Source organism: Cynocephalus volans, chromosome 12 (genome assembly GCF_027409185.1).
Source record: "Cynocephalus volans isolate mCynVol1 chromosome 12, mCynVol1.pri, whole genome shotgun sequence".
In the NCBI taxonomy this organism is placed as follows: Eukaryota; Metazoa; Chordata; class Mammalia; order Dermoptera; family Cynocephalidae; genus Cynocephalus; species Cynocephalus volans.
Genome location: NC_084471.1, coordinates 101,290,781 through 101,308,129, shown reverse-complemented (window position 1 = coordinate 101,308,129; position 17,349 = coordinate 101,290,781). Strand labels below are relative to the sequence as shown.

The 17,349-nt window shown below is 38.9% G+C and overlaps 1 protein-coding gene across 2 annotated transcripts in view; it reads right to left on the bottom strand.

The window, feature by feature from the left end:
- STYK1 (serine/threonine/tyrosine kinase 1) overlaps window positions 1-17,349 on the bottom strand; it is a 75,357-nt gene that overhangs the window by 8,366 nt on the left and 49,642 nt on the right. For both annotated transcript variants that reach the window (XM_063074817.1, XM_063074818.1), the window contains 4 exons: window positions 12,296-12,444; window positions 11,724-11,858; window positions 1,582-1,848; window positions 689-870 (listed from right to left, as the gene is read on the bottom strand). In XM_063074817.1, the coding sequence (XP_062930887.1) occupies window positions 689-870; window positions 1,582-1,848; window positions 11,724-11,858; window positions 12,296-12,359 (648 nt within the window). In that variant the 5' untranslated portion in view covers window positions 12,360-12,444. The remainder of the gene's footprint in view (window positions 1-688; window positions 871-1,581; window positions 1,849-11,723; window positions 11,859-12,295; window positions 12,445-17,349) is intronic.

Here is a 17,349-nt window from a genome sequence, read left to right as displayed (position 1 = left end):
TCCAAAACTTACTAGCTGAATTTCCGCTGAGTCAGCCCTGGTATACCACAGTGATGTTACAGAAGGGGAAACACACTTAACAACAACAACAAATTACAATTTTTACTAACAGTAGTTACACTGTTATATAATTTAATTATCATCATAACAGCTACCATTTTGAGTGCCTGCTATGTACCAATCACTGCTATGTTTTTACATACATCATTTATCTTATCTTTTATAATAATTTATTATTACTCTCATTTAACAGATTCCGAAAATTCAGGATCAGAAAAGTGACTTGCCGAAAGTCACATAGCTAGTAGGAACTGGAGTTTAAAGTCCTCACACTAAACTTGCACTGTCCAATATGGTAGCCATTAGCCACATGTGGCTATTTAATCTTACATTATTTAAAGTGAAATAAAATTAAAAATTCAATTTCTCGGTCACACCAGCTACATTTCAAGTGTTTAATAGTGACATGTGATTAATGGCTACCATATTAGATAGAAAAGATAAAGAACATTTTTATCATTACAAAAATTTCTATTGGATGGTGATACTTAAGTACTCGGTTGTGCTATACTCGGTTGTGCTATTATAACGTCTCTGTATTTTGTCATTTATCATGCTAATTGACATGGTAACAGCTAATCAATCAGGTTAATCCTTTTTCTCCTAACACTTCTACCCTACTGCTCACCCGACGACAGGTCCAGAGAAAGCTGAGCAGGTCCCCCTGGGCTACATCCTCCAACACCATATAGAGTGGCAGCTTTTCTGTGCAGCAGCCTTCCAGCTGTACCAGGTTCTTGTGTTTCCCCAGGTACTGATAGAACTGGATTCGCCCTAAGAAATCCTGTACCTCATGCAGCCCGACTGGTTCTGTGGAGGACAAAAGAGCCAGGGTAGTGAGCAGTCCTAGTGTCAACAGTAAAGTGGGAGTCATGGAGCAGGAAGCAACCTCGGACAGCAATTCTCAAGGCCCCCCAGGGGAGTGAGTGTAGACAAAAAGTAAACAGAAAGGGGACCAATTAGAAGAAGATGAAGCGCAACGTCATTGATCTTTTATCAAAGGTAACAGACAGTCATAGGTCTTTGAACTTGATGGCCTTTCGTCTGCATAAATAGACAGATGTTCTGTTTACATTAAACCATTATGACTAGCTAGGGCTTTCGATTGATATTCTTACTTACCTTATCCTTGTTCTGTTTTATGTATCCACCATTACTGACCCATATCATTCAAAAAAAAAAAAAAAAAAACAGAGAGAGAGAGAGAGAGAGAAATACAGTGTCAGGAAAGGGTATTAAGTAGTGAAGAAAAGAATGAACCTCAGAACTGCAGTCCAAGTAACATACAATATGGAAAAGATCAGATCTAATAGCCTTGATAGGCATGAATGAGCGAGAGAAAGAAAGACCCTAACAGGAACATTTCTGCCTCAGACTTCTACCTTCTATTCCTTTCTTCTTGTGTGCACAATTATGATCACAACTATCTGTCGATGAACATCTTCATGTTTGCAAAGCCTGTCAGGAGCTCACAGTAGAAAAGCAAAAAGGGGAAAGGAAGTCTAACACTTCTCATTGTACCTTTTAAAACCTTGACGACAACACTCTTCGGCTTAGCGGGGTCCCTAGTGTTCATTTTGGCTCGATAGATGGCTCCGCAACTACCATTGTGGATCTGCTCCAGAACTTCAGAGAGTTGCTCTCGGGGCACCTGTAGCTTAGCCAGGGCAGGATTGGTAGCTCGTAGAAAGCTTTCCACCGATGTCTCCTTAAGTGGCACAAACACATTTCCTCCATGTCCTGCTGCTTCCCAGCTTAGGCCCCTAGATGGAGGCATGGGAACAATGCCTAGAAAAAGAGACAATATCAACCAGCTTTGCCCTGCCCTAGAGACTCCAGAAAAGCAGAGCTTAGAAGAAACTGGCAAAGACATACCTTCAACAGTTCTGTCACTGGTCCATGTGGGGATGTCCTCTGATGCTTCTCTATGAACCAGCATCAGCACTAAGCTTCTAGGCTCGCTGCCACCACCACAGGGCCCAGCCAAGGTTCTGAGACATGGAGCCAGGGGCCAACCCCTCCTCCCACAACCAGGCAAAGAGCATACCAAAAACACCACTTCTATGCAGGTGGCCCACCACAGCCACTGCAGTAGCCATGGCTGCTACAAAAGCAGCTGGACACCACATCAGTAGCCACAGCCACCATGCAGGTGGCTTGCCAGCCACTCAACTACATTGACACAGTGAGAGTCACCAGCGAAGACCAAAAAAAAAAAGAAGAGGACATCTCTCTCCACAAAGCCCACACCAGAGTAAAAGAAGAAGCATCTTCTCTACGATGATAGTGGGGGACCTGAACACCCCTCTCACTGGACAGATTGTCTAGGCAACAAATCAACAGAGTAAATGTTAATCCTTCAGAAGGAAAGAACTAATCTAGGGTTATTAGAGGTGGGAGGGGGGAGGAGAGGAGAGATGGGGAAAGATCGGATAACGGGCATAAAGTATGATTTGTAATAATAAATATGCTAATAGTGATTTGACCAACACACATTGTACATAGGTGATGGGGGTCAATGTTGAATCCAAAAGTATGTATAAGACCACTAAGTGGAAGGATGACTCCATACTGAAGAATAATCTAAAGGTTAATTTTTTTTTAAAGGTCACCAATCATTTATACTCTTTGGATGAAACATCTCAATCCTGGGAATTTGTTTTATGAAAATAATTTTTAAAAGAATAAAAATACCAACTATACAGACATCCTTATATGGTAGTAATATAAAGAAGTGGGGGGAACAAAAATCAAGACTGAGATAAGTCCTAGGGAATAAATATTTCTAACACTTATATTTTGCTAATCATAGGCATAAAATGGTATGATGACATATGTATTGGTAAAATATTATGAAGTCATATAAATTATATCATCAATACTACATAGAAACATGGAAAATATCTGATAAATTAAGTGAATAAAACCTCTTCTAAAAGTTGTTTTTAAAGATTGATTTATATTCCCACATTTGCTACAATTTAACAACTTTTGGATCAGATTTTAGTCAATAATAATTATACCAGCATGTGATGCTCTCTTCAGAAAATGACATAATACTTTTGTGTTTGTAAACTCTCATCAAAAACTTAGTTGTGATCATCTGATTTAAGAAAATCATCTAAAAAGAATTACCATTCATCTCCCTCTCTACATGCTCCAAGAGGTATTCTTGGCTTAAATAAATCACTTACTTGCTAGACATGTACTTTGAAATAAAACAAAATATCTATGTTTAAAAATAACCTTTTTCTTATTTCTACTTGATACATAGTCTTGATTTTTATCTAAGCTAATTTGAGACTTTGTTTTAGTACCTTCCACCAAAAAAATAATGATTAGTGCATAAAACAACCTTGACTGAGATGAAAGGCATGCTTTGCTTAATTCTGCCAATCAGAACTGTAAAACAAATGATCTAATCATTCAATTTTTCTGGTGTTAATAAAAAATTTAAAAAACAAAAAAAACAAGAAAAACCCCACCAACCTTGTAGAACCTTCATAATAATCCCCATAATTCTAGGACAACTGAAGATGAACCTCTGGAAAATGGTCATGACATTCCTTTCTGTCTTCCTCGGGATTACTATTCAGTATTCCTGATAGTATATAGTACAAAGACAATTAAGGAAGTTTCCAAATAAGGGCCCGAACCACAAATACCTGAAGGTGGTGGTAACTGCCAATGGAGACTATCATTTGAGTCAGTCAATGGCTTCCAAATTTGCAGGAAAGGTATGGATAACTAGGAGACTTTAAGTTATGGTTACTCTTCCTACCTCAAGTTGTCCCAAAAGTCACATCATTCCATATTTCCTTGAGTCTTAGTCAAAAATGTCTTCTGGTACTCTCTCCCTTTATTAGCCAGCATTAACTTTCCTCCACTTGAAAAAAAGACCTTCATTCTTATTAAATCATTTCATTCATTAATTCAACCATTTATTCTACAAATATCACCTACTAAGTGCCAGGTGCTGGGAATCTATGTGCTGGGAATAGGCAAAGTCCAGATTCACCTCAATATTGCTTTCCAGTGGTAGGGGAAAGGAAGCAGATAATAATATATTAGGCAATGAGTGTTATCAGTAATATATGAGAATTATCAGTAATAGTATTTTATATATGAAAGTCAAGAAAGGCCTCTCTGATAATATGACATTTGAGAAAGACCTGGAAGCAATTAGGGAGCAAACCATGCTGGAGTGAGGAAGAGTACTGTAAGCAAAGGGAACAAGTAGTGTAAAGGCATCGAGGAAGGAGCATACTTGACGTATCTGGGAAAGAGCAAGAAAGCTAGCGCAGCTGGAGCCAAGGGGGTCATTGGAGAATTGTAGGGGATAAGGCCAGAGAGGCTAAGAACGTATCAGGCTATTGAAAGAATTTTAACTTTTTTCATTCTGAGCAAGATGGGAAGCTACTTGAGGGTTTCAAGCAGAGAACTGATAGGACGACCTATGTCTTAAAAGAATCATTTTGGCTTCTCTGGGGAGAATAGACCATTAAAAGTTGGGGCACTTCTGGTCAAGATGGCGGAATAGATGGTCCCTAGTGTCACTCTCTCCCACAAATCAACCGATTTAAACTATAAAAACATAACGTCAAGTGCATATGGAATGGGGAGATGTCCAGCAGGGAAGGCAGAAGCTCCACGGAGACCACATGCCCTGTGGGGCCGCCATCGAACGATCCGGCAGATAGGCTTCACCGCCGCCACCCGGCTCCATTCCCAGCCCAGCCCAGTGTGCACAGAGTGGGCAAATGTCTGGCAGGGGAGGAAGATGCTCCGCAGAAACTACACACCCTGTGGGGCCGCCACTGCATGATCCAGCAGGTAGGCTTCACCACAGGCACCCAGCTCCATTCCCAGCCCAGCCTAGTGTGCACGGAGCAGGGAGAAGTCCAGCACAGGAGGTGGAAGCTCAGCAGAGACCACACACCCTGCGGTACCGCCCCATGATCCAGCAGCCCAGCAGAGTCCAAGCTGACCAGAGAGGTGGCTCCCCAGAGAGGTCCAAGACCCGAGGCAACTACACACGCATGGCCCTAGTGGCCAACGGAGAAGTCACTGAGGTAGCCATACCAAATTGGCAACCACAGCAACATCTTAGTCAGTCAATAGTGTCAAAACTGTGGACTGTGAAACCCCCTGCCACAATGAATAAACATCAAAGAAAAGATACCAGAAATACAAAAAATCAAGAAAGTGCACCACCTAAGGATAATAACTCTCAAGCTCTAGATCCTATAGAACAAGAAGCCCTTGAAATGACTGACAAGGAATTTCGAGTGATAATTCTAAGGAAACTGAATGAGATACAAGAAAACTCAGCTAGACATCATGATGAAATGAAGAAAATTTTACAGGACCTGAAAGAGGAAATGTACAAGGAAATCAATGCCGTGAAAAAAAATGTAGCAGAACTTGCCGAACTGAAGAAGTTATTCAGCGAAATAAAAAACACAACAGAGAGTTTAACCAGCAGGCTCGCAGAAGGTGAAGAGAGAACCTCTGAACTTGAAGATGGGCTGTTTGAAATAACAAAAGCAGACAAAAAAGAAAAAAAAAGAAAAAATAATCATAGGCATTGAAGAAAATCGGAGAGAGATATCAGACAACCTTAAGTGCTCAAATATCTGAGTCATGGGTATTCCAGAAGGGTAGAAAAAAGGAGACTGCATTGAAAACATATTCAACAAAATAGTGGCAGAAAACTTCCCAGGTATAGGAAAAATCACAGATCTTCAGATCCAGGAAGCTCAATGATCTCCAAATGTATTCAACCCAAAAAGGTCTTCTCCAAGACTTGTTACACTCAAATTGGCAAAACTCAAAGACAAAGAGAGAATCTTAAAAGCTGCAAGAGAGAAGTGTCAAATCACCAATAAGAGAGCCCCAATGAGGCTAACATCAGACTTTTCATCACAAACCCTAAAAGCTAGAAAGGAATGGGATGATATATTCAAAATACTAAAAGACAGAGATTGCCAGCCAAGAATACTCTACCCTGCAAGGCTATCCTTCTGAAATAAAGGGCAAATAGTATATTTCTCAGACAAACAAAAGCTGTGGGAGTTCACCACCACATGACCACCATTACAAGAAATTCTCAAGGGAGTACTGGGTTTGGTTCCTGTAAAATAACTACCACTGCCATAAAACCCCCCCAAAAATCAAGACCCACTAATATAATAAAAATGGCATTCATGAAGAGAAAACAAACAAACAGAAACGCTATGTACAACCCAAGGAACCAACAAACACAGAAAACAAACAGTAAATCAGAAAGCAAGGAACAAAAGACAGCTAAGACAACCAAACAATAATCAATAAAATGTGAGGAATAAATCACTTTTCAATAACAACTCTTAATGTAAAAGGCTTAAATTCCCCAATCAAAAGACACAGACTGGCTGACTGGATTAAATAGGAGGACCCAACTATATGCTGCCTTCAAGAGACCCACCTCACCCATAAAGACTCACATAGACTAACAGTGAAAGTATGGAAAAAGATTTACCATGCAAACAGAAAAGAAAAACGAGCTGGAGTAGCTATTCTTATATATAATAAAACAGACTTTAAACTAAAAACCATAAAAAGAGACAATGAGGTACACTACATAATGATAAAAGGATTGATCCATCAAGAAGACATAACAATCATAAATATATACACACCCAACGTTGGAGCAGCCAGATTTATAAAACAAACTCTATTAGACCTAAAGAAGGAAATAGACACTAATACCATAATAGCAGAGGACCTGAACACCCCACTGTCAATATTGGACAGATCATATAAGCAAAGAATCAGCAGAGAAACACAAGATCTAAACAATACTCTAGACCAATTGGAATTGGCAGATATCTACAGAACATTCCATCCAACAACCTCAGAATATTCATTCTTCTCATCAGCACATGGATCATTCTCCAGGATAGATCACATATTAGGTCACAAATCAAGTCTCAACAAATTCAAAAAAATTGGAATTATCTCATGTATTTTCTCAGACCACAATGGATTAAAATTAGAAATCAATAACAAACAAAATTCTGGAAACTATACAAACACATGGAAATTAAACAGCATTCTACTTAATGACATATGGGTCCAAGAAGAAATCAAGTGGAAAATCAAAAAATTTATTAAAACTAATGAAAATAATGATACATCATATCAAAACCTGTGGGATACTGCAAAAGCAGTACTCAGGGGAAAATTTATTGCATTAAATGCTCACCTCAGAAGAATGGAAAGATGGCAAGTGAACTACCTAACACTTCACCTTAAAGAACTAGAAAAACAAGAACAATCCAAACCTAAAGTTAGCAGATGGAAAGAAATCATTAAGATCAGAGCAGAACTGAATGAAATTGAAACCCAAAAAACAATACAAAAGATCTATCAATCAAAAAGTTGGTTTTTTGAAAAGATAAATAAAATTGACAAACCATTAGCATGGCTAACAAAAAAAAGAAGAGAGAAGATTCAAATAAAAAAATTAGAAATGAAAAAGGTGATAATACAACTGATTCATCTGAAATACAAGGAATCATTCGAGACTACTATAAACAACTATGCGCCAACAAATTTGAAAATCTGGAGGAAATGGATAAATTTCTGGTACACACAAGCTCCTGAAACTGAACCATGAAGACACAGAAAATCTGAACAGACAAATAAAAATAAAGGAGATTGAACCTGTTATCAGAAGGCTCCCAACAAAGAAAAGCCCAGGACCAGATGGATTCACAGCAGAATTTTACCGAACATTCAAAGAGGAATTGACACCGATTCTTTACAAACTATTCCAAAAGATTGAAACAGACGCAAATCTCCCAAACTCATTCTATGAAGCAAACATCATCCTGATACCAAAGCCAGGTAAAGATATAACCAAAAAAGAAAACTACAGGCCAATTTCCTTGATGAATATAGATGCAAAAATCCTCACTAAAATACTAGCAAACAGAATACAGCAACACATACATAAAATTATTCACCACAATCAAATGGGATTCATCCCAGGGATACAAGGTTGGTTCAATATACACAAATCAATAAATGTGATACATCATATTAATAAAATCAAACCCAAGGACCATATGATCATCTCTATAGATGCTGAAAAAGCATTTGATAAAATTCAACATTCATTCCTGACAAAGATCCTCTATACATTAGGGATAGATGGAAAGTATCTCAACATAATTAAAGCCATATATGATAAACCCAGTGCCAATATCATCCTGAATGGGGAAAAGCTGAAAGCTTTTCCTTTAAGAACAGGAACTAGACAAGGATGCCCACTCTCACCATTCTTATTCAACATAGTGCTGGAAGTACTAGCCAGAGCAATCAGAGAAGAGAAGGAAATAAAGGGCATCGAGATTGGAAAGGATGAAGTCAAACTGTCCCTCTTTGCAGATGACATGATCCTATATATCGAACAGCCTAAAGCCTCTACAAAAAAATTCTTGGAGTTGATAAATGATTTCAGCACAGTAGCAGAATACAAAATGAACACACACAAAACAGTAGCATTTCTATTTTCCAGTAGTGAACATGCAGAAAGAGAAATCAAGAAAGCCTGCCCATTTACAATAGCCACCAAAAAAAAAATAAAATACTTAGGAATTGAGTTAACCAAGCATGTGAAAAATCTCTATAATAAGAACTACAAACCACTGCTGAGAGAAATTAGAGAGGATACTAGGAGATGGAAAGATATCCCATGCTCTTGGATTGGAAGAATCATCATAGTGAAAATGTCCATACTACCCAAAGCGATATACCAATTCAATGCAATCCCCATCAAAATTCCAATGAAATTTTTCTCAGAAATGGAAAGAACTATACAGACATTTACGTGGAATAACAAAAGACCACGCATAGCCAAAGCAAAGCTGAGCAAAAAAAATAAAGCTGGAGGCATAACACTACCTGACTTTAAACTATACTATGAAGCTATAATAACCAAAACAGTATGGTACTGGCATAAAAACAGACACACTGAACAATGGAATAGAATAGAGAATCCAGAATTCATCCAACACACCTACAGACATCTGATCTTTGACTAAGGCACCAAGCCTATACACTGGGGAAGAGACTGCCTCTTTTTAGCAAATGGTGCTGGGAGAACTGGATATCACTATGCAGGAGAATGAAACTAGACCCATACCTTTCACCATACACTAAAGTCAACCCAAAATGGATTAAAGAATTAAATATACACCCTGAGACAGTAAAACTTCTTAAAGAATACATAGGAGAAACACCTCAGGAAGTAGAACTGGACACAGACTTCATGAATACAACCCCCAAAGCATGGGCAACCAAAGGAAAAATAAACAAATGTGACTATATCAAACTAAAGAGCTTCTGCACAGCAAAAGAAACAATTAACAGAGTTCAAAGACAACCAACAGAGTGGGAGAAAATATTTGGAAAATATACATCTGACCAAGTATTAATATCCAGAATATACAAGGAACTCAAACAACTTTACAAGAAAAAACCAAGCAACCCAATTAAAAAAATGGGCAAAAGAGCTAAGTAGGAATTTCTCTAAGGAAGATATACAAATGGCCAACAGACATATGAAAAAATTCTCAACATCACTCAGCATCCAGGAAATGCAAATGAAAACTACACTGAGATACCATCTCACCCCAGTTAGGATGGCTAAAATCCAAAAGACTCTGAACGATAAATGCTGGCGAGGTTGCAGAGAAGAAGGAACTCTCATACATTGTTCGTGGGACTGCAAAATGCTGCAGCCTCTATGGAAAATGTTATGGAGGTTCCTCAAACAATTGCAGATAGATCTATCATATGACCCAGCTATCCCACTGCTGGAAATATACCCAGAGGAATGGAAATCATCAAGTCGAAGGTATACCTGTTCCCCAATGTTCATTGCAGCACTCTTTACAATAGCCAAGAGTTGGAACCAGCCCAAATGTCCATCATTGGATGAGTGGGTACGGAAAATGTGTTATATCTACACAGTGGAATACTACTCAGCTATAAAAACTAATGAAATACTGCCATTTGCAACAACATGGACACCGGCCGGCCGCGTGGCCTAATGGATAAGGCGTCTGACTTCGGATCAGAAGATTGCAACAACATGGATGGACCTTGAGAGAATAATATTAAGTGAAACAAGTCAGGCACAGAAAGAGAAATACCACATGTTCTCACTTATTGGTGGGAGCTAAAAATAAATAAATAAATTCTCACACACACACACACACACACACACACACACACACACACACAAAATACTGGGGGGGTGGGGAAGAAGACATAATAACTATAATTCCTTGAAGTTCATACGACAAGCAAACAGAAAGGACATTGTTGGGTGGGAGGGGTGTGAGGGAGGAGGGAGGGAGGTTTCGGTGATGGGCCACAATAATCAACCACATTGTATATCAACAAAATAAAATTAAAAAGAAAAAGTTGGGGCAAAAGCAGAGGAAACAATTAGGAATGTATTACAATGATCTATGAGAGGTGAGAGTGTCTTGGCTTTATTTTGAAGATAGAATTAAGAGGATTTGCTTGAATACTAGATATGGACTGTGAGAGAAAGAGCAGAGACAAGGATGTCTTCAAGGTTTTAGACTGAAAACATAGAAGACTTGCCATGTACTAAGATAGGGAAGAGTATTAAGGAAGGACATTTGTGAGGGAATTCCAGACCTTTGTTTTGGACATATTACACATAAGCTATGTATTATACCCAAACTGCAAAGTACATTTTTAAATATAAGAATCTGGAGTTCAAAGGACCACAAGCAGAATAGGAAAAGTATTTGAATCCCTAAAATTGAAAATTATTTTAGGAAGTAACTTTAGATATCTTAATTTTTAAAAGTATTTCAACAAAGAGGAAGTACAAAATTGTTTCACGTTTTTGAAAGGTCAAGTAAGATGAGACTATGAGAATGTGACGAGTAGAAGTAGTAAGAGTAAGTTTAGCAACTCATGAGAAGTTTTCTATAAAAGGGAAGCATAAGAGAATTGGGATAAAATTTGAGAGGGACTAAGGATCAGCCAATATAAACTTTCATTTCAGGATTTGAAATGAAAAATCATCAGGATTTTTTTCCTTCTTTCTACTCTTAGTTTCATGTATGAGCTGATTCTCTTTTATTATATGCTCAATGGTACTGCAGAACAACCTGCTATCACCTGCTACTTAACATTTCAAAGACTAGTACAAAGGCTGTCCCTTCATATATATTTCATCATATATTCTGGAGGCAAAGAATAGAGATGAAATGTAATATAGAGTAAAATGCCATCCTTTGAGGATGGTAACAAAGTCTTGGGCTTTAGCCCCTAGATGTTCCTCCTCAGTCCTTAAATGCTCCTGTAGTCAAAGATTTCACAGTCCAATAGGACAAAGAGGACAGAAGCAGGTCACATGAGGCCTCTGTGCCTACTCTTCTTTCAGTCAACAAGCATGTGTTGAGTTCCAACTCATGACTTCCTAGAAAAGAGCTCACTCCCTCTCAACGCCACAGGAAGGAATCCATGCCTCTCACATAGCAAATACCAAGATGCCTAGACTTGGGCCCATTGACACTTTGACCATATATTTCCTGATCTCCATTTTCCCAGCCCCAAAGTTTGAGCTTTACCTTGGAGTCCTGGATGCTGTTGTTGGGCTCTTTGCTGCCTTACAAAAAGCCACAGGATGACACCAAGAAGGATGAGAAAAGCACCAACCAGGAGAGCTGGGACGATGACCACTTCATACTGTCCCTCCTGGACAACTGAATAGGTAATCAAGCAACAAGTGAAGACAATCTTAAAAAGTCTGACCAGATGTTTACACAATTTCCTCTACCCACCAATCCTCAGCTCACCATACATGAAAAGATCGTCTCTTCCACCTTCTCCTCTGCTTCCATAAATGGAGCCACTACTGGTCCTAATCAGAAACCCCATGTCCCTGTTTCTTAGCCTTTCAAGTGTACCCTGTGCCTATTCTGTCATTTTTCCTACTGAGACAGAGGATGCAGCATCTGGATCTCTGACTGGCACTTACCCCCCACCCCTTCAAAGACAATGGTCTCTAGTCCCCATTCTTTTATCGCCACTGTTGTCATTTCTACTAGAAATCAAATCATCCTCCCACTAGAATCTATCCAGAGCTTAGTCTATGTAATCCTAAAACCAGAGGATAAACATCTGCGGTATCTGCACTTACCACACAACTTGTCACTGAGACTGCAATCCAGTAGCATCCGTGTCATGCCCCTTTCTTCTCCCATGGCTGCAGGACCGCCCACTACTCTGCTAGGCCCTCCGAGAATGCACAGTGCAAGACTGTGAGTAATTCCCAAGAATTGAGTGGTCCTGGAAAAAAATAACAGGGAACACACATATATATTTTAAATGCCTCTATAGATCACTGGATATTAAGCACATGGCTTCCTCTTTCAGCCATCCATTTATCTCTATCCATTTGCTTGATATTCGGGCTGGAAGAACCCTCCCCCTTATCCTCCCACCCTGGCTCTTGATATTTTTTCTCTTCTCTGTTATACAGCAAGTATAGGCTTGATCTGGTCCCTTCATCCTACTGCTACTCAAATTATTTTAAAGCTTCTCCTTCCACCCAAGACTTCTGCTCCCACGCTCAAGTAGATTCACAGCACCTGTCTAAATAATTGTGATCCGTGGGTTATGTGGGCAAGATCTACTTCCCCAACAGTTCTTGAGCATGTCTAATTTTCTTTAGCTACGTATCATTTTTTAAGAAGAAAACACTTAATTTCATTTTTATACAAAGTTAATTCAGACAATGGATAAATATTTGGCAGATTTCAAGAGAGATGAGTTATGCATTTTTCTTTCTCTGAAACATCTGCACCCTCATAACCAGTGAACAGACAGCATTTGTCAATAAAAACTATTTGTTTCCTCAGCAATCAGAGCTTCAAGGAACTTTCCCTATTCATATTGGAAATAGACACAGACCTCATCCTTACCAGGATGAGGTCAGTATTAAATCATCTCCTTTCTCCCACACTCTTTTAAATAAAAAGGAAATACACTCACATGGTTCAAAAACAAAAATGTAAAATCATATAGCACAAAAATCTTTCTCCCACCCTGTCCTTCTCCATTTATCCAGTCCCCAATTCTCCTCCACGTAGACTATTACTAGTTACTAGTTTCTTGTTTATCTGGCTAGAGATTCTTTTTGTGTATCACTTTAAAGTCTATATAATCAGCATATCTTCAAAATGATATCTCCAGAAACCTGACTCTTTCTTTCTGAAGAGAATTGGTGGTTACCACACTTCCATATATCACAAACATTGTATTTTCCCTTGCTTAACAAGATTCTTTAATTCTGATTCATCACAAACAAAATATGTTGATATTCTGCTAAGTAATGCTAAATATGTAATCCAGGTTTGTAGTGACTTGATGAAAAGATAAAGCAAAAAAAATCAGAAGTGTACCTTATATGATATGCTACTATATTGTACATGTGTTATGTTAGCCATATTTTGCTATCTTCTATTATTACATTACATGTTGTGTTTTATTATTGATATTAATAACCACAGTGTTACTTATTGAGGCAGAGTCTCTCTGTGCCTGAAAGACCTATGTAAAGAAACCTCCCAGCTCCCACCTCATTCCTTTTACACTCTTCCAGGAGCTCTGTGAGTTTGTATTTGGGGATGATAGTTAAACAATTTCCCTACAGCTCAGGAGACGGGTGTGTGGTTGGTTGACAGAAGCCAGGTAAACAGAGTAGCCAGAAGGTGGAAAATTGCAGCGAGGAGAGAGTAATTCCTAGCAGTAGGTTTGTTCACAGCAAGGGATTTATGAAGTCAGTAAGTAGTTAGAGAGCAAAGTTCACTTCATCTAGTTTAGAAGCCAAAAAGGCAAGAACAAAGGTAGTTGAGAAAGTTTCTACAATTCACAAGACCACACAGAAGAAAAGGCACTAGTAATAGTGAATGACAAACAGCCTTGAATGGGTGAGCAAGGGAGAGGGCCTTAAAAACAAAACAGGTCAGGTAGGTGAATTCACAGGCTATTTGGAAACTTCTCACTGCTACTCTGTTATTTTTCTTTCCTCTTGCTTCCTTTTCAGTGCATTATCAGATGTAATTATTTTTATTTAGGGAGCAGCCAGTTCAACGAGTTTGGCTCTCTGGGGAGTAGGTAATGTGAGCACAATTTCTCTCACCATAGTGCAAGTGAGAAAAAAGAGTCAGCAGCCAGCTCAGACTCGTGAGCTCTGCCCAGAAACCAAACGAACACACCCACTAACACACTGTGAAGGAAGTAATGTAAAGCCCTGTGCACACATGTATCCCCACATGGAACTGCTGATGGTGGGCCACACTTTAGGCACATGGCCAAGTAAACATCTACGCCTAATGACTCAAACCCATGCTTACACCCTTGTACCCGGATATTATGCTTATTACAGAGCACTCACCTGTGGATACAATATGACCTTCTATTGCATTTCCTAAACCAGTTATCACCGCCACTTTTAATTATGCTTAGGTGGTTTAAAGAAGCTAGGCTTATTAAAATCTAGAAGCCCAATTAAATTGGATCAGAGCAAGGAGATAAATGTCCAGAGTAATGAGGGCCACCCAGTGAGATTGCTTTCCAGATGTTTGTACAATAAGCTATTTCCAATTATTACAGTTTGACTAGAGGCATATGGAATGTACCAAATGAGTCCAGGATTTTGAAGATATACACACCAGGCATAACCCACACATCCATGAAAGTCTGCATGGAAAACCTCACCATACAGAGCCCACCAAAGCTTGTATATCAGGAGATGCTCATATTCACTTCTAACAACAATATTCCTCTCTACATTATTTTTTCCCTGCAATGTATATTCAATTAGCACATGGCTTTGCCTGCCTACTCTGTCAAGCTGAGGAAAGGTATGTCTTGATGCCAAAACCCTCTAGGATGACTCTTCCCTGGGGATGGATTCTAGCCCATCTGACTATTAGAAGAATACTCCTGGCCAACATTTCTGTACAGTATGACCAATACTCTTTTAATCATATCTAGACAGTTTCCAACTGTTTAAAAGAAAAAAAAAGTATGTTGGCTATTGCTTCCTCTCTTAGCTGGATTGGAAAATCCTTAAGTATGTAAAGCATTAGTCCAGAGTTCTCTCTTTAGTGCCACGTATAACTAAATTCAGGGCATTGTAATCAAGAGTCTAGTGATGTTGTGAAATTGTTTATTCTGATAAATATATTCCATGGTTGCAAAATATGTTTTTTAAAGCTTGCCTATGGTTTACACATACCTACATCAACAGTGTCAAATCTCTTCAGGCAAGGTTCTAATTAAAACAATAGCATTGCCTCACTTGTGGTTATCATTTTGTAATTTTTCTCTTCTCAGTTGCTTCGGACTTGTAACATATTAAAGGTTTAGCCCACCTCTTGAATTGAGAATCCAGAGAAGGAAATAACAAACCGAAAGGGAGGTGCAAATAGGAGATGAGAGTGAAATGTGGTATGAAGTCCACCCCAAATCTTTGCCAGACTAAAGTCTGGAGACCATATAAGTTAATGATTACAACTAGAATTAAACTAAATATTAATATTAACTCTCCAAACTTTTACACATACAATGCAAGCATAATGCCATACTGCATTCATGAATTTGTTTTCTTTCATTTTTTTTCTTTTCTTCATGCATCTGTTTTAATGCACACAAAGACATTTCTATCTACAACAACACAATTCTTATTAGTGACATTTCTGTTCAGCTAACACAACATAGTCTACCAGACAGTCAGTGATTTACCCATGAGTTTCCAGAAGAAACTCTTCTTCCCAAAATACATTTATGAAAAAGGACTTTAAAAATCAGACTCATTATCCTGTACTCTGCCTGCCTGTGTGTGGTGAAAAATTCCTTGATTGACCTTGGTATGACATCTGGCCCTGTCCCAGTGAGGTGTGATTAAATCTACTGTGCCGACCTCACCTGCAGCCTTACCACCTGCTTATCAACACATGTGGATCTGTCAGCCATGTTCTTTTTAGATAGACAGGTGGCCCACCCTTCCAGGTGGATGCCACACTGGGTTAAGGTAGTTATTAATGGCTATGGGCTATGCGGCGGAGGATCAAAGACTTAAAGTGAAGAGGGTCAAATAGATGCAGAGCAGCCCCCAGACTGAGACAGTCTGCCTTCTTGCTTAGTCGTGCAGCCTGCCCTTCTCCTCCTCTTTCATTCTAGCAAAAAATTTCATTTAGTGGAGTGAACTTATGAAGCTGGAAGCAAGATAGAGAACTGCTCAGGTCGAGAAGATTCCCAAATTACTTATTTTCCACATCTTGAAAAATAAGCTGTCCTTCCTTTTATTTCAGATCCAATAAACATATATTGAACAACTATAGTGTGCCAGGTCTTGTACTAGGCACTTTCATACAAAGGAGGAAAGACAGAAACTAGAAGATTAAGTTTTGAATCAGTGATTAAGTTATGAATTAGCTAGGTTTTTTTTTTTTTAAAAAAAAGCAGGTACATGGCAGAGCAAAATTCCATGTGTAGGTCTTTTACTTACAAACTCAAAGTTCTTTGAACTACTTTATTATACTTATCGACTTGTCATTCAAATTAACAAGACCATCAGTGTCAAGAGGACTTGAATCCAAAAGAATCATAGAAACCACAATGCTGAAACCAAAATTTACCAAAAAAATGCACCATAATTTGGAAAGAACAGGTGAAGTGAATCTTCTTGTGTGTTCTTTAAATTCTTATAGTGGCATGGATCATGTCTGCATGTCTGTTTTCAAACTATATTCTGAAAACAAAGGTAGAATCAGAAAATATTTTCAACATTCAGCAGATCATGGAATTTTGGATTGTTTTCTTTGTTCATTTTCCTGGGTCTGACCCCCAGTCCTGTTTCTCTCTTTGCCTTTTGTGTGAAAAGGCCCAGTTCCAAGGACTACATATCTCACACTCTGAGCATGATGGTCAGAAAGGGGCCAGAAATCCCAGGGTACCGAGTACTGGCCTAGGAATTAGGATCGCCATGCTAGATCTCTCAGCACCTCAGGCTCCACTTCTCTACTGAAACAGAACTGCGAGAAGACAGAGTGAAAGGAAGGACACACTGAAGAGGTGACCTTTTTAAATCCAGAGAAGCAGCCTTGTGTAGATAACTTGCTTACGTCCTGTGATATCTCCCAGTGGGGATGAGCTGGAAAGGAGAGGAGTTACCTAGGAGAGGTG